This window comes from Cajanus cajan, chromosome 3, assembly GCF_000230855.2.
Source record: "Cajanus cajan strain Asha chromosome 3, NIPB_CcT2T_4, whole genome shotgun sequence".
NCBI lineage: Eukaryota > Viridiplantae > Streptophyta > Magnoliopsida > Fabales > Fabaceae > Cajanus > Cajanus cajan.
The window spans coordinates 7,821,861-7,843,152 of NC_138519.1; the positions used below are offsets into that span (position 1 = coordinate 7,821,861).

A 21,292-nucleotide genomic window follows, 5' to 3' on the forward strand; every position below is an offset into this window, starting at 1 on the left:
ATTTTAAAATATATATATTATGTTAATTTTGATCTACATGAATGATATATCAAATCATCTTCTATTAATATAAAATTTTGTATACATAATTCAGAGGTAAGGATACTTTCAATATAAAGTGTTGAAAAACAATCATTTTAAGTTATTGAACAATGTAATGGTTAATAAAAGTTGTACCGATGTTATTTGATCTTTCTTCATATATGTAAAGGGGTCAAATGAAAATAGTGTAACTTTAATTAATTATTACACCGCGCAATAACTTAAAATTAGATGTGAATTTTTTTAATCAAACTGTTGAATTATAACTTCATATCATATTACATGATTATGTCAAAATTTATTAAAATTGAACAACAATTTAAAAATAATCAAAGTATTTATATTTTAATATATATATATATATATATATATATATATATATATATATATATGAGGATGGTTCAAACGATACCGGTGTAACTTTTACTAAGTGTTACATCGCTCAATAACTTTATATTAAATGTGAAATTTGAAAATCCAACCATTAGATTGAAAGTTCATATCTCTTAGATTATATATATCAAATTTTATATATGTATATGTGTGTGTGTGTCATATAGGAGTAAAGAACTCTTAATTTAACCGTAAATTTTCAAAAATAATCATTTTATTAAAAGTTATTAAATGATTTAATAGTTAATAAAAGTTATATCGATGTTATTTGATCTCTCTCTTATATATTTATAATTTTTAATTAAATATTAAAATAGTAATGATAAATAATATAATAATAATATCTTCATTTATTATTTTTTGACTAAATCTCTCAAAATTAACTTCCAATCTCTTCAAGTTTCATTCAATCAAATAGCTTTATTTTTGTTATATTTTTATCACATTAAAATTCATACCAAGTTGCATGATCCGTATGGAACACTTTGAAATTGATATGGAACATAATACTAATATAGATAGTTTGACACAATTAAAGTCTAAGGACACAACCTTTTTATATATAGGAGTTTGTCAATTTATACCTACTTGTTTTTTTTTTTTTATAGAATAAGTAAGATAACAAGTTATACCTAAATACATTTGAAAGAATATGGTAGTTATACTTTGTTAATATATTCTTAAAAAGAAGTGAGTGTTTGTTAGCAAATTTCATAAACATTTGCTAACTTACACCCATTTATTTTTTAGAAAGTGTAAGTTAATAAATTATACATGTGTGCATTTAAAAAAATTGTAATTATAACTTGCTAATTTACTCTTTCTAGAAAAACAAGTGGGTGTAAGTTAACAAATATTTATGAAATTTGCTAACATGCACTCACTTCTTTTTTTAGAAGTATATTAACAAGATATAACCACAATATTTTTTAAAATAAACCCTAAACCCTCCTAAAAAAGAAGTGGGTGTGTGTTAGTAAATTTCATAAACATTTGTTAACTTATACCCACTTATTTTTTTAGAAGGAGTAAGTTAGTAAGTTACATCTTTGTGCATTTAAAAAAAAATCATAGTTATAATTTGCTAACTTACTCCTTCTAAAAAAAACAAGTGGATGTAAGTTAGCAAATATTTATGGAGTTTGTCAATATACACCCATTTCTTTTTTAGAATGAGTATATTAACAAGATATAACTATAATATTTTTTAAAATGTACAAAGGTGCAACTTGTCAACTTAATTCTTCTAAAAAGGCAAGTGGGTGTAAGTTGATAAACCCTTATGTACAGAGAGGTTGTGTCCCCGTGTTCTATATTTTTGGACTTTAATCGTGTCAAACTGTCCATGTCGATGTTGTATTTTATATACGTATTAGAGTAATTCATACGTGTCACACAACCTAATATGAACTTTAATCGGTGGGCTTGAGTGTGTGTGAGAGAGAAATTCCCTTACTCTAAGAGTAAATCTTAGTAAACTTACTCTACTTAATAACTGATATTGTACATCATATTTTAATAATCTAATTGTTAAACTAAAAAATTTTAATGTACAATCTACAAATTTTTAAAAACTTTTAAAATTATATGATACTTTATTATATATATTTAAATTAATATATAAATTATTTTTATGATTATTCGTTAATTTGAATTCTTATAATGAAATATCAAATAATTTTAATTTTTTCTAAAAAAAAGATTTGCATACTTATTATATGTATTTTAATTTAACGGTTAAATCAACTTGTTAAGATCTTTATATTCATTATCATTGAAAAGAAAATTCTACAATACTAGAACTTTATCATTTTATATATATATATATATATATATATATATATATATATATATATATATATATATAACTACAAACTTGTTAAGATCTACGATAAAGAATAAAAAAAAACTTATGAAAGGAAAATAGTAAATTTATTTATTAGATTCTATTTTTAGCCTTAAAAATATTGGTAAAAAAAAGAAAAGATAACCTTGTCTATAATCGTGTCTAGCTATTTAAGGTATAGCTCATTATCGTCATTATCCATACCATGTAGAATTCATGTTTAGTTTTGTGTTGGGCTTTTGGCCCTCATTTACACAAAAAAAAAAAATAATATAAAATAATGTAAGTGCGAAATACAAACATTTAAGGATGAGTCCAAGTATCGAGTTGCGTTTTTACTTTATTTCTTTCATTTGCTTTGATATAAAATTAGAATGTTGAATATTAATATGAATATACTACTTAATTACGTTAGTAAACAAAGACGCATTTTGTAAAAAGTAATATTTTAAAGTATATGGATTCTTGAATTTAAACAAGTTATACTTTGCAACACACAAGGTTTCAGAATAGTATTGTTAGTTGCTAATGCACAAGCATATGCATAACTCGTTAAGGAATATCTCACAAAAGAAAACGACAGATGATAAGAGAGTTCAAGACTTCACTAACCTTCTTTTCCCCTTTCTGAAACCCTCTTGTTTTGTTGTAGAGAGAAAGGTGAAGCAAAGGATTTTGTCAGTTTGTATTCTCAATGCTATATGGATATAAACATTACTTTAAAATGGGGCATGGTGGAAACAGGTTCTAACTCCTATGAGATATGGACATCACATCACAGCATGCATCTACGGATCATAATCAACTAAGAGTAAAAGCTTCCTATTCAACTCAGATCATCAAACCACAAAATGGTTTTACAAGGTCAAATTATAGGCACCTAAAACACTGCTTCTTCTAACACAGGCCACCACTGCATGCAGAAACTTGGAAGGTGGAATCAGTAATTAAGCAATGAATATTTCACTCTCAAAACAATTTTCCCTTTCTCAACACCAAGCTTTCCACCAGTGACTAACCAATGGCCAGGAGGGTCTTGGGGTCCTTTGATCATCTCAGACAAGTCAACATACTTCACCAACTTGTTCCCTGTGGCATTTTCTCTAGAACTAAGGGCTGAGTTACTATCTGGGTTGGAGGTGTTTCCAGCATTATTCAGTGTTTTTGGCGACTTGTTCAGGACATGATCCCACAGTGATCGCCGGACTGTGCAGCCGGGTAACCTTGAATACAAGAGCTTCATGTACAACACATTGCGTGAACCGAAATCCCACACTCCAAGTTGTGCTCCAGTGACTATGAAGACGCCGGAGAAGTCTCCAATGAAGGTTTCAGGGTTCTCGATTGGTGCAGTGCTTACATGAGAAAAATTCTTCCACTTGACTGGCTCAAACCACCGGCTGTCTTGCTCCTCGGGTCCCTGCCACTTGGGCGCGCCAATGGCTACGTGGCTGTCCCAATATGGATGAAGGATTTTCGGAAGGGATACCAAGTGTTGAACATGAACGCTCAGCCGATTCTGCTTGCTTCCTTCTATATAAAGACGTAAGCCGGTTACCGGCCTACGTCCCACGGTAATCTACATTCAAAGAGAACCACAATGTAAAGTAAAATTGATATGCTGTGTGCCATTTTTCACAGTTTCACTAAAGTTTGAAGACTTCTTACTAACGCAAGTAGCCAATGAGTATAGAAACTTAGTCACCAAATACCAATGCCACAGGAAATTTCTTGAATCTGTGTACCAGTTACACTGATTGTGTTTCTTAAATAATACATTTCGTGAGGTATAATAAATTTATAATGTTGTGCAGAAGTATAGTGGTGGCAATCATGTTTCAACTTTTAAGGAAACATTCTTTTCATGTGATGTTAAAGAAAAGGATATTAACCGAAGAAATAAATAAATTCTTTTCAGATAAACAAATACGTAATGAAAGGTTCAATTTATTAAATTCCCCAGACTTGAAGACAATTTACTAGCTAGAGGCACTAGCAGATCAATTCTTAGAATCATATCTTGGTTAAGTTGCTTAGAAACACACAATAATAAACCTAATGCCCCCATTCTCAAGGAAGAAAAGCTTGAAAACAAAAGAAGGGAACTGCCGTATGTACCCACAAACAGTAATTACTTTACATTTCTTTAAAAGAATCGTTGTCATGGAATAAGTTTCTGAGTGAAGCAAAATGCCAAAATGACCTTTTACCTGTTCTTGACTGACGTAAAGTTTCTGGCCCATTATGCTGAATTGCAAAGATGGGCACACAGGTTCCTTCCTTTGTTGACCAGGTATCCTGTCTTGTAAAGGAGCCCATACACAAGGAAGCTGAAACTCTAGGAAATATCTAAGTTCTTCAATTGGAGGTTTATCTGCACGCAAAATTTTTGAAAAAGGGAGAAGAAGTGCACAACTGATATTAGACTATACTCTAAAAGTCAATATGAAAAATTGTAAACAATAAAAAATAAAGGATAAATTGACTTACATTCAAGATAAAGACCAATGGCACGAATCAAATGCTCCTTGGTAGGTATTTCATCAAGGAGATCAATTATAGGACAGAAAGTCATCTCAATGATATCTGGGGAGGACTTGACAGTTTTTAACCATTTATTGTGGTTTTGCTCCAAATCATCTCCTCCTCTTCTTCTAAAAATGACTGTAACATCCTGAGCAATAAGTATTCAAGGAAGTTAAGAGAAAAAAGAAGACTTGACGAAGACTTTTTTCTAGACAGAATTGACAAAGATATTCAACAAACCAGCCAGCTACTAACAATCAATAACCATAATAGACAAGCAAGTATCTTTCTTGTTAACAAGTATGAATATTTCCCAATTCAGCTGCATGCTGACACATAGTTCCCTATCCAGAGTTCAACGCACTATGTGATGCAGGTCATATTCCAAAATATCAAGGAGAAGAAAAAAAAAACTAGCAGGCATCTGTAGAACACTAGAACCAGATTTGAAGAAATTACATCAAAAGAAATAAAACAGATGACACATTCAGATTTCCCATTCATAGCTGAAAAAGATTGGTCATGAATGGAGATCCTGAGGAAGAGTTGCTCCATATTGCCAGTGGGGTTGGTTCTAAAATAGTGACATTTTATCACCATTGTATTAATTTTAGCATTGCCATGTGCACCAAAGCAAACAAGGATTGTCAGATTTAAATTTTAAATCCATCAGATGAAGTTAAATGAAGGAAGATGTTCCCATTGGATAAGTATGTAAAGACAAGCAGCCTAATAAGAAAGCCCATAAAGCTAAATGAGGATAAAGTCTCAAAACAACTAATACCAATCACAAATAGAGATTACCATTCCTCTCAGTTACCCATACGGCACCTACAAATACCAAAACTCTGTTACAAAGGTATGTTCTCACTCTTCTTCCTATCATTTCTCTTTATGCTCAATAGGACTACTAATTGACAAAAGTCTCTACCACAAATAAAGTCCCTCCTTACTTGAGACCTTGGAGAGAAGACCAAGACCAACAGACCTGATTTCAATCCATCTCAGATACAACAAATCCCAATAAATTTGCTCACACATTCTCAAACCTTAATGACACAAAAGGGAAGGTAGTTCAAAAAAAGGGTGAAGGAAGGAAATACACAAAATATCTATTACCTAGGAAGCACTAATATACTTATAATCTCTTTGTACCGGTGACACATGATACTTTACAAAATCAACATCCCATTGATAAATTATAGTATTCTATTGGGTCACTAATGTCTAAATGTTGAAAATAAGCTCTCTTCTTCAATTTCCCCTCAACTGTGGAAATGGAATGGCCAACTATTTTTTTTTTTATAAAAAAATTAAGATGTCTTGTGTGTTTGTAAAATGTTTTGTGAGATGGTATATATAAATCATGTTGAATTACGTCAAAAGCACATCCTAAATTTTTAGGAAATGTCATATCCCTGTGCAATTCCAGCATCATCTCCAACATTGTACCAATACCTGTATATGCAATGCAGATATTGACTAGCTTAGCTTTTGGTTTTGCACATCAACATGGTCAAGGAATTCAGAAATGGACGAGGAAATTGAAATCGGCTTTACATGTTAGGAGGGGAAATAATCATGTTAGTGGTTCTTGGTGAAGCCCACAATGGGGATGAACCTAAGACCTTGTATACTTCTATGCCTAAAGACATTATAGATTATCATAAGACAATATACCACAGTTTACTTCAGAAAAATGGTTCATCAACATTTAAATTACCATGATTTTGGATATAATTGTATAAACTATGCTATAAATAAAATAGTTCATAATAATAGCAACAACAAAGCCCTTATCCCACTAAGTGAGGTCGACTACATGGATCACATGACACCAGTTGGCTTGGAAAAAAAACATAATAGTAAAACATATATTACATACTTCTTTCCCAGTAGGATATGTTGCAGTTGTGGGTTGAGGGTAAACCCCTTGACTATTGAATGAAAATGGATCAACACCCTGCAAAAAATGTAAAAATAATCAAGCATTTTATTTATAGTTATCATGAGCCTGAATCAAATAAATTTATGCAAGAAAAGGGTATTGAGATGAACTAGCCTTATCCTTGGATTTTGTTTGCCCTGAACTTGTATGGCTATTGATGTCAGAAAACCTCTGATTTCCAATATCCTGAATATAATTTTTCATCTCCAGCTTTGACAAAGGAGAAGTATGGTGTTGTTTAACATAAATAACATCTTTACCACCAATAGTTATTGACGTAATAACATGAGTTCCAAAATTTTCAATAAAACTGTCAAAATGTAATTAAAAGTCAGGAACAATCTCAAAATATCTTTGTTACAGAATTATGTATATAACTTATATATGCATACCTTGCCAAGGACGGTGGGTCCCAATTGGCAGGAACAGCCCTTTTGACATTTTCTTGCAACGTTAAGTGGGATTTTTTAAGCTGAACCTTTGCCAGAGGAATGTAAAACCCATCTGAAGACAAAGTTTTTGTGGCTGCATCATCAACATGTTTAGAACCAGTGAAGCTAAATGCAGAGTTAAAGCTCCCAAGAGGAAAGCTCCCTGATATATTTGCCCTATCATTAAAGTATTCCACCATCTGCAGTAACAGCAGAACTATCATAAATTTGAGAATACATTGCTGGGGCACAACAGTCTAGTATGACTCTTGTTCTTTAGTACATCGCAATCTGAAATTATAATGGTTATAATAGTTTGTTTGTCTCAAAAATTTGATGCATGCAAAATACCAAGGAATCAACCAGAGTATTACGAAAACAATTAACAAAAACAATGGATGCATATAAGATAAGTGTCAGTACTCAGTAGTACATATAATTTGGAAATTTCTGCCCAACAAGAAAATCTTCTAAAGTGGAAAGGAACCACTCTCTGCCATTGCTAATGTCTCAGTGTCCATGCTAAAGCTAAGCTACCTATCATAAGATAGTACCTCCCTTGATTATTTTAGTTTAGATTAAGCTACATGCGTATATAATTGAAAAATGCTCAAGCACCATTTCTTAACCCTCACCTCCCTTAAATCCCATATTACACATGACAAGCAAAACCATCCTCAAGAATATCACTTTGAGGCATTTTAAAGATCCATTGCTAGCAGCCATTCCACACCACAAATTTCACTACACCAGGACCATCTCTTCTCCACAATCACAAAGGGCACTCAAAACCATTGTCAAATTCACCAAACAAAATATAGATATGTCCTCTACCAGCACAAATAATTAAACATAACTGAACAACAAACATGCTGAAATAAATTCAGGAAACAATTTCCACGAAACAAGATAAAATCAATCCTAAACAGAAAATTTTCAGTCATAAAATTCACCTCTCGGAAACTCCGTACTCCAGAACTCTGACGCACCATAGGCTCCTGAGAGCTTCCAATGTCCCTGGAAACGTCAGGAACAGCCAAATCCTCGTACAACCACAGCTCCCTACGGTGTTCTTCATCAATCTCAACTACCCTAGACCCTGAAACTCCTTTACAATAAAGCAACCTCGTATCAAAGTTCACATCAAAGCCCCTCCCTAATGCTTGCAAAGCATTGGTAGCAGTGTGCAACGCTGCTACATGCTCCCCCATGGCTCATTAAAATTAGCTGAGCCACCTCAAAAAGACTTTTCTTTCAAAGAAAACCCAATTCTTGAAGGAACTAGAAGGTAAATTATCTCCGCAATCGAAGGGAATCAGAATGACCCACATGAACAAATTCCACAAACACACAAAAAAAGAAGGCGATTTTAACTCTTGAGCTATGAGGGCATGTGACTCATGGAAGGGTCGTGATCAAACCCATTTCTTGATAACTCTTTGTTATTCTGTGTGCTCAACCGGTTGACGCGGTGAAAATCATGATGTGAAAGAACAAACTCAATGGATCTAAGAGCGATGGAGATTAGATTATATATTATCCAAAATCTGGCGTGGTTTGGGTGCTAGCTACTTCTTCTGGTGCTTGTCACTGACTCTCTCTCTCTCTCTCTCTGTAAAACGAAAACCTCTCTCTCTATATTGACATTATCGCACAGTGTAGTAGTTGTTTTCTTTATAGTTTCTACCTTGGGAGACTCTGTGGTTTTGTCTGTCCAAAGAAGCATTGACTTCAGTTTCAATCATAATTTACTTTCCATCGAAACGTTTGCGTGTTATTTTGCCTAACATCTTGACCGTCCATTCCTGGTCGTAGCATGTGCGTCCAAGTATCAAGTCATGCACTTGTTTTCAGACTCTCATTTTTTGTTTTTATTTTTCTTCAACTTTTTAAATAATTAAGACTTGGGTTAAGTTACCACCGCTTGGTATATCGGTTCATACGAACTTACTTCACTTTAATTAAACCCTTAATATATACTCCATCACTTGTTTAGTATAACTTTATTATAATAAAATATACTTTTTTCTTAAATGTAAACAAATGATATTATTTCAAAAATATGTGTTCTATAATATATGACCATTCAAATATATTATTTTTTTATATTTATAACAAGGATAATTTAAAAAAATCTTATGAAAATAAAATAACTAACTTTCTTAAAATGTGTAAAATTAATTATTTTTGTTTATGATAAAAAATAAAGAGAGTATATATATTCTTTTTAATACACTCATTCTTATTGGTCAGAAATTATTCAAAATTACAAAATCAAGAGCTTATTAAATAGGGTGTATGACTCACTACATTTTGTGTCTTCTAATAAATTTCATCCGATTGGAAAAAAGTGTGTTACTAACATTTTTATATATATATAAGACTTAAGTGAGAACACTTGCTAACATAAGAACAACTAATAACAACTCTTATATTAAAATTAATTATTTAAATTAAAATTTTATATAAAAAGTTATCACATTCTATTGTCATCGTAATTATTTCTATATTGCTAACTTTATCACCTCCACCACCACCACACCTCCACCACATTACCACTATTTCCATTACTACCACCACAACTACTTGTACTATTACCATTACTATCATTGTTGTCGTTACCATCATCATCACCACTACTACCTTCACTAATATGTGGTTGTTTTTGCGAAGGAGAGAGTGGGTGAAGATCACGTTATAACTAAAGACTATGCTAGGACACAAACCTTAGTGGGGCCAAGTTTTAATACCCAATAGGAATCACTAATCTCTCGTGGAGCTAGACAAAGGACTATGGTAAATAACAAGATCCAGTTTGCATGTGAAACACATGTAACCCCACTAAAGAGCTCATTTTGGAAATTGGGATTGTTTTGGGGGAGACAGAGGTCAACAATGGAGAACAAAATAATGACAAATGGTGTAAAGATTTATCTACAGATTGTATAGTGAATGATACATTTTGTCCAATGTAGTGCAAGTCCATTAAGATGGAAAATGGGTCTTCCTACAATGGGGCATTAAATGAAAATCAACTATGTGGAGTCACCATAGGACTAATTAGGATTTTGAGTGTGACATCAAGTAAAGAAAATAATAGTTTTTTGAAAAAGGAAGGATAAAAGAGCTTTACATTATGAGTTCAATAATATGATGTCTGACACTTGTATAAGAAATTGCAACAAATTGTTTTGGTTAAAGGATAAAGTTGTGGAAGCTAAGAAACTATTGGAGCTTGGAAAATGTATAGGAGTGATGTTTGAAGGTCAAAAGCGAGATATCGTGGAAAGGCTAGTGGAATTAGAAAGGAGGGATCAAAAAGGAATTGAGATGACCCATAACATACAAGAGGTGGGGCAAATAAGAGTTAGACAATGAGGCTCATGTCATATAATGTGTGAAGGTTAGATGGGAAGGTTAAATGAAAGTTTATTAAACAACTAGTAGTTCAAGAAGAAATTCAACTTCTTTATATACAAGAAACCAAAAAAGAAGAAATTAGTGAGGCATTGTGTTTTGCTTTGTGGGGTGGACATGAGGTTAGTTGGTTGGAGGTTCTTGCTAGTAAGGCTGCCAAATGGTTATTATGCTTATGAAGTAGGGAGTGTTTTAAGCTCACAAATGCTTCTTGTGGGTCGGGTTACATTACCTTAAAGGTATATGGAAGGAGAAAAATTGCACACTGACAATTATTAATGTTTATATACCATGTGACATGGAGAAAAAGATAAGGATTTGGGACGAGATAAAGCATATAAAAGAAAGCAACAATTGTGAGGGTTGGTGTGTGTTGGGAGATTTTAATTCTGTGATGGTCATGTGAAAGAGTAGGTTAAGGAAGGAATAGACACAGGAGAAGAGAAAGAAGGGAGTTTAATAAATTCATTGAGGAGATAGAATTAAAAGACATACCTTTGGCGGGAAGGAAATTCTCTTGGTATAGGCCGAATGGAAAAGCGAAAAGTAGAATTAATAGTGTTGTATCAAGTGAGTGGTTGGAATTATGCTTGGGTTGTACACAATATGTTCTTGATATGAATATATCTAATCATTTCCTGATTGTTATAAAGAATACAATTGTTGATTGGGGTCATAAATCATTTAAGGTGTTGGATTGTTGGTTTCTAGACAATAATTTTGAGAAGTTCATAAAAGAGGTGTGGGATGGTACAAAGATAGTTGGTTATAGTGCATTTATTCTAAAAGAAAAGATCAATACTTTGAAAGAGAATTTAAAGTGGTGGAATAAAAATATATTTGGAAGTTTGGAAAAAAAATATAAAAAGTGGCGAATGCAATGAATCTTTTTGAGAAGAAATACGGGGAACAAGAGCCGAGTGAGGTAAAGATTATGAGAAGAATGAAGCTTCAAGAGGAATTTTGGAAAATCTTGATGAGTAATGAGTCTCTTTTAAGACAAAAAGCAAGATCAAAATGGTTGTTAAAGGGGGACCAAAATTCAAAATATTTTCACGCGATGGTGAATTGGAAGAGGAGGAGATGCATGCTTAGAGGACTCAACATTGGAGGTGCATGGGTCGAGGATCCAAACAAGGTTAAGGTTGAAGCAAAGAATTTCTTTGCAAAGAGATTTAGTGAGATTGGTGAGGAAAGACCAACTTTGGGGGTGTGAGGTTTGGCCAGATATCTCAAAAGGACAACAAATTGCTAATGGCTAGATTTGGGGAATTGGAGATCAAGGAAGCAGTGTGGGAATGTGAGAGTTATAAAAGTCCAGGACCAGATGGAATAAACTTCAAGTTTATAAAACATCTTTGGGAAGATATGAAGGAAGATATATATGTTCTTAGAAGAGTTTCATGAGCATGGTGTGTTCGCGAGAGGAAGCAACACTTTATTCATTACATTGATTATTAAAGTTGATCATCCACAAGAACTTGGGGACTTTAGACCAATCTCATTGTTGGGCTATATGTACAAGATTCTAGCTAAGGTTTTAGCTACTAGACTTGAGAGATTGTTGCATATAGTGATTGACCAAAGGCAAATGCATTCTTAGAAGGAAGGTTTCTTTTTCATATTGTCCTTGTGGTCAATGAAGCTATTGATGAAGCAAGGAGGAAAAAGAAAAAATGTCTTGTTTACAAAGTGGATTATGAAAAAGCATATGACTCGATAGACTGGAACTCTTTGTGTTACATGGTGCAAAGGTTAGGGCTTGGTGACAAGAGGATCAAATGGATGATAAGGTGATTAAATTCGAGCACAATCTCAGTATTGGTTAATGGTAATCCATCTATAGAGTTTAAAGTACAATGAGGGCTACGTCAAGAGATCTTTTCGCATCATTTCTTTTCACTATTATAGTTGAAGGTCTTAGTGGGAAGATGAGAGAAACAATTGACAAAAACATGCTCTCAAGATTTTGTTTTGGCAAAGATAAGGTGGGAGTTAATCTTCTAGAATATGTTGATGATACTATCTTCATTGGTGAGGCTTGTTTAAGTAACATGATTTTGGTGAAAAACATGTTGAGATGTTTTGAACTTGTTTCAAGACTTAAAGTAAACTTCCATAAAAGCTACCTTAGGGCCATAGGTGTTGAGGACTCATTGAAGGAAAAGTATGTGACCTTGATGAACTACAAAGTGTTATCTCTACCTTTCACCTATCTTGGGATTCCTATTGGAGCAAATCCTAGAAGAGTAGAAACTTGAAAGTTAGTGATTAACAAATTCTCTAAAAAGCTAGCTTTATGGAAAGACAAAGTGTTGTCTTTTTTTGGTTGAGTATGCCTCATAAACTCAATCTTAACAACACTTCCTCTTTTCTTTTTATCATTTTATAGAATGCCAAAAGGGGTTATAAATAAAATTGTGTTTACTCAAAGATTTTTTTTATGGAGAAGCAAGGGAGGGAGAAGTAAAACATGTTGGGTGAGTTGGAAGAGGATGTGTCAACTAAGAAGTCATAGGGAACTAGGGATTAAGGATATTAATCTTTTTAATATTGCTCTCTTAGAAAAATGGAGGTGGGCTCTATTCAACCATAGAGGGTCATTATGGTGTAACCTTTTGGATTCTAAGTATGATGGGTGGAAAGGGATCATGAAGGAGGATTTGGGAAAAAAATGTTGATTTGGTGGAGGGATCTATGTAAGACTTGTGGGGGCGTAGAGGAGTTAAAGTGGTTTGATAAGTCTATACAATGGAGCATTAGGAATGGGAAAAATGCTAGATTTTGGCATGAGTGTTGGGTGTGTGAGGTGAGTCTTGCTTATAAATTCCCTAAAGTGTTTCTAAATTCATGTCAACAAGAAAGTGCCATAATTGATATGGGAAATTGGGAGGAGGGTAAATGGTGTTTGGATATTAAGTGGCGTAGAGAGTGGTTTGAGTGGAAAGGTAGTTTGGTGAAAAAGTTGGTAGAGCTATTGGACAGTGTCAATTTCAAAAAAGGAACAAATGATAGTTCGTGTTGGTTGCAAGGTGGGTCAGGGGCATTCTCTGTTAAAACTACATATTTAACTTTACTTTTAGTAAAAGATGGATCTTCATACAACGAGCTACTATCCTTAGTGTAGAAATTAACGGTGCCACCAAAAGTCAACTTTCTTGTATGGAGAATATTACAAAATAGGTTGCCAACAATGGACAATTCTTACCGTAGAAATATTCAACTAAGTGAAAATGGAAGGCTTTGTTCCTTTTGTCAATTGTATCAAGAATCCTTGTCTCATGTTTTGTTTGCTTGCAACAAGATTTATTGGATTTGGCAACTATGTTACTCTTGGTTGAACTTGGAGATTGTTTTGAAATTTACACCGGATATGCATTTCTTGCAACATGATCTACTTGATGGTAGTAAAAAAGATAAACAAAGATGGTTTATTGTGTGGTGTGTAGTGTTTTGGGTAGTGTGGAACTATAGAAATAAGTGCGTGTTTTCTAATACAATTTTTGAGCAACAAGTTATTATGCAGGATTTAAAGTTCACAATTTGGACTTGGTTGAAAAACCATTCAAAAGGATTTACATGTTCATTTTCACAATGGATATTAAATCCAACAACATTTATAAGTCTCAAGATAGGAACCAGAATTAGGTGATATGATATCATTTAATATGTGGGTATAATTCAACATGGTATAGGTATTTCAAAAAATGGGAGTTCAACCACACTTAAGGATATTGATTTAGTGTGGTGGGAATGTTACTCATGGGTTGCTATTCAAATTTTTTTACTAGCATATGTTTATCAACACTTACATCAAATGCCTTATAGTTGTCGAATTTAAAAGGAATGAGAGTGGTGGAAATGTGAGGTTTTTGTTTTATGTCTAAATGTGAATATGAGTTTAGGTTAACATGTAATTCATACTTATTCATAGGAAAATTACATCTAACCTAAAGTGGGTGGTAAAAATTTTTCTGTTTCCATCATTTGTAAATGGGTTTTGGTACCCCCTTGTACCTTTATTAATACATCTCTTTTTGTTGATAAAAAAAACTAATATGTGGTGATGACGTCAGTGGTGGAAATGACAAGAAAATGGTAATGATGGTGACAATGAAAATGGTGGCAACGACGATGGTCGTGATGTGGTGACGGTGCAATGTAGGTGGTGGTGGAAATGATGATGGTGATGTGGCTGCAATGCAGTGAAGGTGGAGGTGGTGGTGATGGTTGCAATTATGAAGAAAACAATAATGATAAAGAGAATTATGATGGTGTTAAGTCTCATTTATACATATGTTTAGATAGGAATTATTGAACAATTCCACTCACCCCATGCACTCTTGCAATATAATTGTTCTCTTTTTGATTCAATTTTTGTGCAGATATAGCTAACCCAAAATTTATCTAACAATACCTTGATACACCTCATTTTTTGAGCAGGTATTGAGTTAGAGAGTTGAGGTTGAAGACCCATAGGATTGGAAATTTAAGGAGCTAAGGAGTAGGAGAAGAGTACCTGCGCCTGGCGCAGACTACCCACGCTGGGCCTGAGAAACACAAAGAGCATCACTTCTGCACTTCAGCATTGCGCCGGGCACAAGAGCATCCGCGCTGGGCGCAATTCAAAGTAGAGAGCATTCAAAACTCTCTGGAAGACATTCTGTCGGGCGTAAGTGCATCCGCGCCAGGCGTGATTCGAGACAAAAAGTAATTACCTCTCTAGAATACCCTGCGTCGGGCGCTAAGTATAACGCGCTGGACGTGTAAACCCTATCTTGTCTCCCCCAACTCGTATTTGATCAAATCTTCGAGGCTCATTCCCTCATTCACACATTGGGCGACTTATAGGAGCTAAGAAAGGGATTTCTGGTGTTTGGGATCGTGTGTGTGGGTCTTTCCTTTGGTTCTTTCATTTATCTTTCATCTCTATTTTTGTTTCACCTTCATTGTTTTGAGCGATTTTACCCATTGTTTTGTGGGGTTAGATGTAAGCAGCAAAACTTTTATGTAATCTTCATGTTATTAATGTTATATATATATATGTTGTTTCATTCATTATTGTGTTATGTTTCTATTATTAATGCTTGCTTTGGATTGATCCTCCTTTGCTTGATATAGAGTCCATTGGGTATTGGAAAATAACCTTTTGAACTAGCTCTGAAACAAATACCTAGTGGGAAATGTATCTAGGAATGGAGCTTGGCTCATTAGTAGTCTTAAACCCTGACCAGTAATGCGGGTGTAGGTATTGGGTACTCAAGGAATTGATATCCACTATCTACACCTAGGCTCTTGCTCTAAGGGATTAGGTTTGAGTAAACTTATGGGTTGACTAAGAAATGAATGTAACAAGAGAACAAAGATTCATCAGTGTGAAGTTTGGTGATATCTGACCCCACAATCTTACAAAATCACAATACCATTTCTATCCCTTCCAAACACACACTAATTATATCATAGGTTTGAAATTCCAATAGTCATAACCTTTATTTGAATTGCATGACAATATGAAAAATTGGAATTATTCTTTAGTCACAAATAGTCATTACATGCTTGTTTTACCTAACTAGTCCCTATGGAGACGATTTAAATTTACTACTTGAATGGTCGGTATACTTGTCGTGTTTGAGTTCATTAATAGAACAAAAATGATTTATAACCAAGACAGAAACTAATGTCAACGGAAATCTCAACAGATGGTAACGGAGATTAGGACAAGGAGAGATCTGGGGGAAAGGGAGGAGGAAAGAGAGGGCAAGGATGAGGAAGAGAGAGGCGATGGCTTGGATGAAGGAGAGGTGATGGACATGGGTGGCACCCTTAATGAGGGGGTCGATGTCGGTAGAGAGGAGGAGATGGTGGGTGATGGCTAGGGTGAGGGAGAGGAGGGTGAGGTAGAGGGGGAGGCACTAAGGGTAGTATGGAAATGGGTGGAAGGGTTTGGCCAAGTACGTGTGTGGCGATTTCAAGTACATGTAGGTGCTATTAACGAGGTGGTACACTCCTAAGTCTGTGGTAATATCTTTTAATCAAAGTCGTTTGTTATAATCTAAGGGTTGTTCTCATATATATATATATATATATATATATATATATATATATATATATATTGTAACTAAAAGAAACATCAATTTGTGACACTTATCTAGCAAATTTTTAGAAAAAGAATAGTTAAGTTATTGTAAATATAAATAGAATCAAAAGGATCTTAAAATGAGGCAATGTATGTAGAGTTGATGATTTTTTGTAACTAATTGATCCCTTATTTTGCAGGTTCAGGAAATTAGAAAAAGTAGAGGTCTCTAGGAGCAAAGGGTTGAGCGGTTTGGTCCAATGGAGAAGAATTAGTCTCGGCCTCTTAGGCGCTCAACTCTTCAAAAGGGCTTAACCCTATGGATTTCTTCAAGGTGAAGAATTCTCCAAACTGCTCAACCGTTTCCCAGGCGTTGAGCGATTTCTTCTCTATCCTCCATGCCCTGTTTTAATTCCAACACATATATAAGGTTGAAAAATAAAAAGAAGGGGATCAAAGACAAAAAGAAGCGAAGAAATAAAGCAGGAAGTCCAAAAAACACTTGGGAACTGGGTTCTAGGGGTTTCTTCTTCTTCTTCTACACTTCTTCTTATTGTTTTCTAGTATTTTCCTCTACCACGAGGAGTTAAACTCTTTTAGTTAGGATTAAATGTAATCATCAAACTCTTATGTATTTCTTTTAATTCATATATTTCATGATCTGTTATTCAGTACCAGTGATTCTGATTCTGCTCTTAATGCTTGGATAAACTAATCATTTATCTTTGATTTTGGGTTTGGATTTTGGTCAGAAAATATTTTCTAAACCTCACTATGAATCAAATCACCTAGTAGTTTCGAAGGCTAGGAATAGATTTGAAGCTGTTAGTTGAAATAGTTTGTATTCATAATGCAAGGTATCTAACTAAATGAAGAGAGGGATCATTCTTTTAAGTTAGACGTCTTAGAATTTCTAAATATCAAGGAATTGATTTAGAATGAACCTATAGAACTCAATGGTATTGAATCATAGAATTTAGTCACAAGAATCATTAGGAATGTATACGAGTGAGATCAATGAAACTTAATCCCAACGATTTCATATATTGACAATCTACTATTTCACCAACTTGCATTTTATTCTGCGTTTGAATTACTTTGGTTTTATTTAAAAAATTTGATAATTCAAATTACTACAAATTTTATTTGAACAAGTATCAACTAGTATAAAGGAAATCATATTTATCTCACAAGTCTTTGAGATTTGACAATCTTTATTTCCATATATTGCATAGACTTGGTGTGCTTGCCTGAAAATCTCAACATATATATATGTATGTATGTGTGTGTGTCAAATATTAAGTCTTTGTTAGCAGGTAAAAATATATATAATTGTAAAATCATCATTAAAATTGTATTTCGTTCATTAAATTAGTCCAAACATTAGCATTTGTTGTTAACATCGTTTAATGCACAATGGTAAGTTAAATGCCTATAGAAACCTCTCTCTCCTAGTTGGCCTTTTAGGAGTTAATTGAAAAATTAAAATTAGGTTAAAATATTTTTTTAATTATTTTATTTAGTTCTTATAATTTGAAATAGACATTTTAAATTTTTATACTTATCTCTTTCAATCTTTTTTAGTTCCTATATTTATGAAATTTAACTTCAAACAAAGTTAAAAAGAAAAAATTAGAATAATTTTTAATATATATTTATAAATTACTTGTAGATTATGTATAATAATTATCAAGGATAATCATGTAAATGTTTTAGTGGATAAGCCATCTAAGGAGATACCACCATATATTGTCTAGGTTGCACAAAGTAAAAAAGTAGAGAAATATTAAATAAAGCTATCAAATTTAGTAAAAACTATTTATATGTAAAATTAATGAAATTTAACTTCAAACAAAGTTAAAAAGAAAAAAAAAGAATAATTTCTTATATATATTTATTAATTAATTATAAATCATATATAATAATTATCAAGGATAAATGTGTAAATGTTTTTGTGGAGAATCCAGCTAAAGAGGCACCACACCACTAAATTATGTCTAGCTTGCATAAAGGATGGACCAACTAAAGTTGGGATGAATGCCTAATTAAACTAGATATCTTCATACTTTGATGTCTATACTGTGCAAACAATTGCACAATATGAAGATATCATGGCCATGATTTAGTGGCTTCATTAGTTCCGCGACTTACCCCATCCATCTCAATGTTTGATTTGGAGATTTTTTTCTTTTCATTTTATTTATTACCTTTTATTTATTTCTCTTTATCCATTTTATGTTTTCTTTTTAATTTATTTGATCGCATTAAGGATTATGATCATGTATAAGTGTGGGGAAAAGTGTTTCGCATCCCATATTTATGTATTAGCTAACAATCATACCTATCTATGCATGAGTATTAATGGATTCTATTACAACCTTAGGTAAAATTTTGCTCGCTAAACAAATTCCATAAATTGTGATATTTGTACCTAATTAAAGTAACATCATTTATACCTCTTACTTTCCTATGCTTTAAGTTTGTTTACTCTAGAACTTGTGCCAAAATGCTTCGTTTTATTCGAATTTAATTGCATTTGAATTGAGAGGACAATTTAGGTATTTCTTCATGAACTCCATAATTGTGATTGTATTTTACTAGTTAACCCACTTGAGTCTCCACATATCTATTTTTCTTAACTCTTGTTGCATTTACCGGTCTAAGTGTTTCCTTCTTTATGAGTTGGAAATGACTTTTAGTGTCATTATCATTCAACTTACAATTAAGATGGGCACTTACCCCTCATTCTCTTCTTGTACCATAATGCAACTAATAACTTCGTTCGAGACTGACAGGTAGATAATCAAGTCTTCGGTATAATGGGTGGTGTAGCCAACATTTGTTTTAACATTTAGAACACTTCTTCGTACACAATGATAGATCTACAAATTTTAAGGTGTAGAGGCATTATTTGATGTGTAAAATAGTATTTTAATATGTACATTGATAAATTATTATTTTATAATCTTTCCTTAGTTACTGATTTCAAGTTTAAACTCTTGATATATAACTACATTAAATATTTATGGGAAGAACTTTGTTACTCATAATGATTTTATCCAATTTAAACAACATTATTTCTTGTGAAAGACATTTGTGGTCTCTACAAAAAAAAAAAATAAACATATCAAAATGTATAGTTTAGATTTTGAATATATAATAAATAATTTAATTTTAGTATAAGATGAATTTAATTAACTATCAATAATTTATTTAAAAAAAATACTAAAATGTAATTTAAAATATATATAAAAAAGACTAGATCAAAAACATTAAATAGTTAAAAAAATCCAAGTATATAAATAAAGATAATTTAAAATAGTTAAGAAAGATTTTTATTTTTTAATTGTGGAAACAATATCTAAAACTAGAATTCATAATCACAATAAAAAGGATTTTTAAAAATGTCTCATTAAGAGTATAACAATAGGAACAAATTTGAGAACAAATACCCATTTTTTTAACAAATTTTTTATTGCACATAATACGAGTTATTTATTATTAAATAAGTATAAGTATATTATATATTACAAATGTTTAGAATTTAGTGGAGGCAATTATCCCTACAATGTTACATGTAGATTTGTCATTGTTTATACACCTTAGTCTACTAAAAGCTTTTGGAGATTTTTCAAAATATCCATTATGAGCTTGCTCTCTTGGCCATTCATGGGAGATAATGAGATAGGGATGCCATTCGTGTTGCCAACCTTTGAACTTCTTTTAAGTTTTTTTGGGCTTCTCATTTCCAAGGCGACCTAGCATTTGTCTCAATCGTCTTGTATCTAGCTAACAGATAAAATGAGGTCGACGAACTTTTTCCCTTCGACTTCGAATATACATTTTTTAGGGTTATGTCTTGTACACTACAAGAAATTTTGAAATTATAGACGACTAAAATTCGTGGATAATCCAAATAATTTGTGGGTAACACTTTATTTCTGACGAATTACAGACGGACAATAATTTGTCAGTAAATTGCTCGTCTGAAACATTTACTGACGGATTATAATCCGTGGGTATTTTCGTCAGAAAGTTACCCACAAATTATAATCCGTGTACCCACGGATAAAATCCGTGAATATTGTTGATAATATTTTTAAAAAATCATTTCAAAATTATATTAAATAACATCCTTATTTAGTGCAATATCCCTCATATCTGACCTTTTAGCAGTTCTACTCCACGATACTTCATGCAACTCCTCGTTAGTTAGAACCCTCCATGGGTAACCCTTTTTAAGATATTCGTCCGCTTCTAGGATCAAATATTGACCTCACAAACCTCACAAATCAACACAAGACTTTTTAGCGTGCCTTGTCGTCACTTGCACATTTTTCTAGAAAAATTCTCGGAAGGTTACACATACCTAAATTACTTCATGTTAAGCACGTTTAACTGTGAAGTTCTTAAAGAATAAGCTACCAAATAGTAGATGCATCTCATTGGTATAAATAGTACAAATTAACTCCTTTAAGTCATGTTCAACTATACAATCTCATACTTGTACAATCTTTGGATCTCTCTCATTCTAGTATATTTCACAAATTACAATATAATATAATACTATAATTTTAATCTAAATTAAAAAATACTAATATTTTAGTCTTTGT

General features: G+C 32.7%; 2 protein-coding genes across 2 annotated transcripts; one reads left to right on the forward strand and one right to left on the reverse strand.

Moving 5' to 3' along the window:
• Nucleotides 1–2,796: 2,796 nt before the first annotated feature.
• On the reverse strand, nucleotides 2,797–8,892 carry LOC109814128 (MACPF domain-containing protein CAD1). Its single transcript, XM_020378479.3, has 7 exons — nucleotides 8,140–8,892; nucleotides 7,148–7,386; nucleotides 6,870–7,065; nucleotides 6,693–6,770; nucleotides 4,772–4,955; nucleotides 4,492–4,655; nucleotides 2,797–3,860 (listed from the first exon to the last, which is right to left on the reverse strand). Exons 1-7 carry the CDS (start codon nucleotides 8,395–8,397, stop codon nucleotides 3,222–3,224), a joined length of 1,758 nt encoding a protein of 585 aa, XP_020234068.1. The 5' UTR covers nucleotides 8,398–8,892; the 3' UTR covers nucleotides 2,797–3,221.
• Nucleotides 8,893–12,462: 3,570 nt separating this feature from the next.
• LOC145956009 (uncharacterized) lies at nucleotides 12,463–12,864 on the forward strand. Its single transcript, XM_083071564.1, has one exon. It carries the CDS (start codon nucleotides 12,463–12,465, stop codon nucleotides 12,862–12,864), a length of 402 nt encoding a protein of 133 aa, XP_082927690.1.
• The last annotated feature ends 8,428 nt before the right edge of the window (nucleotides 12,865–21,292 follow it).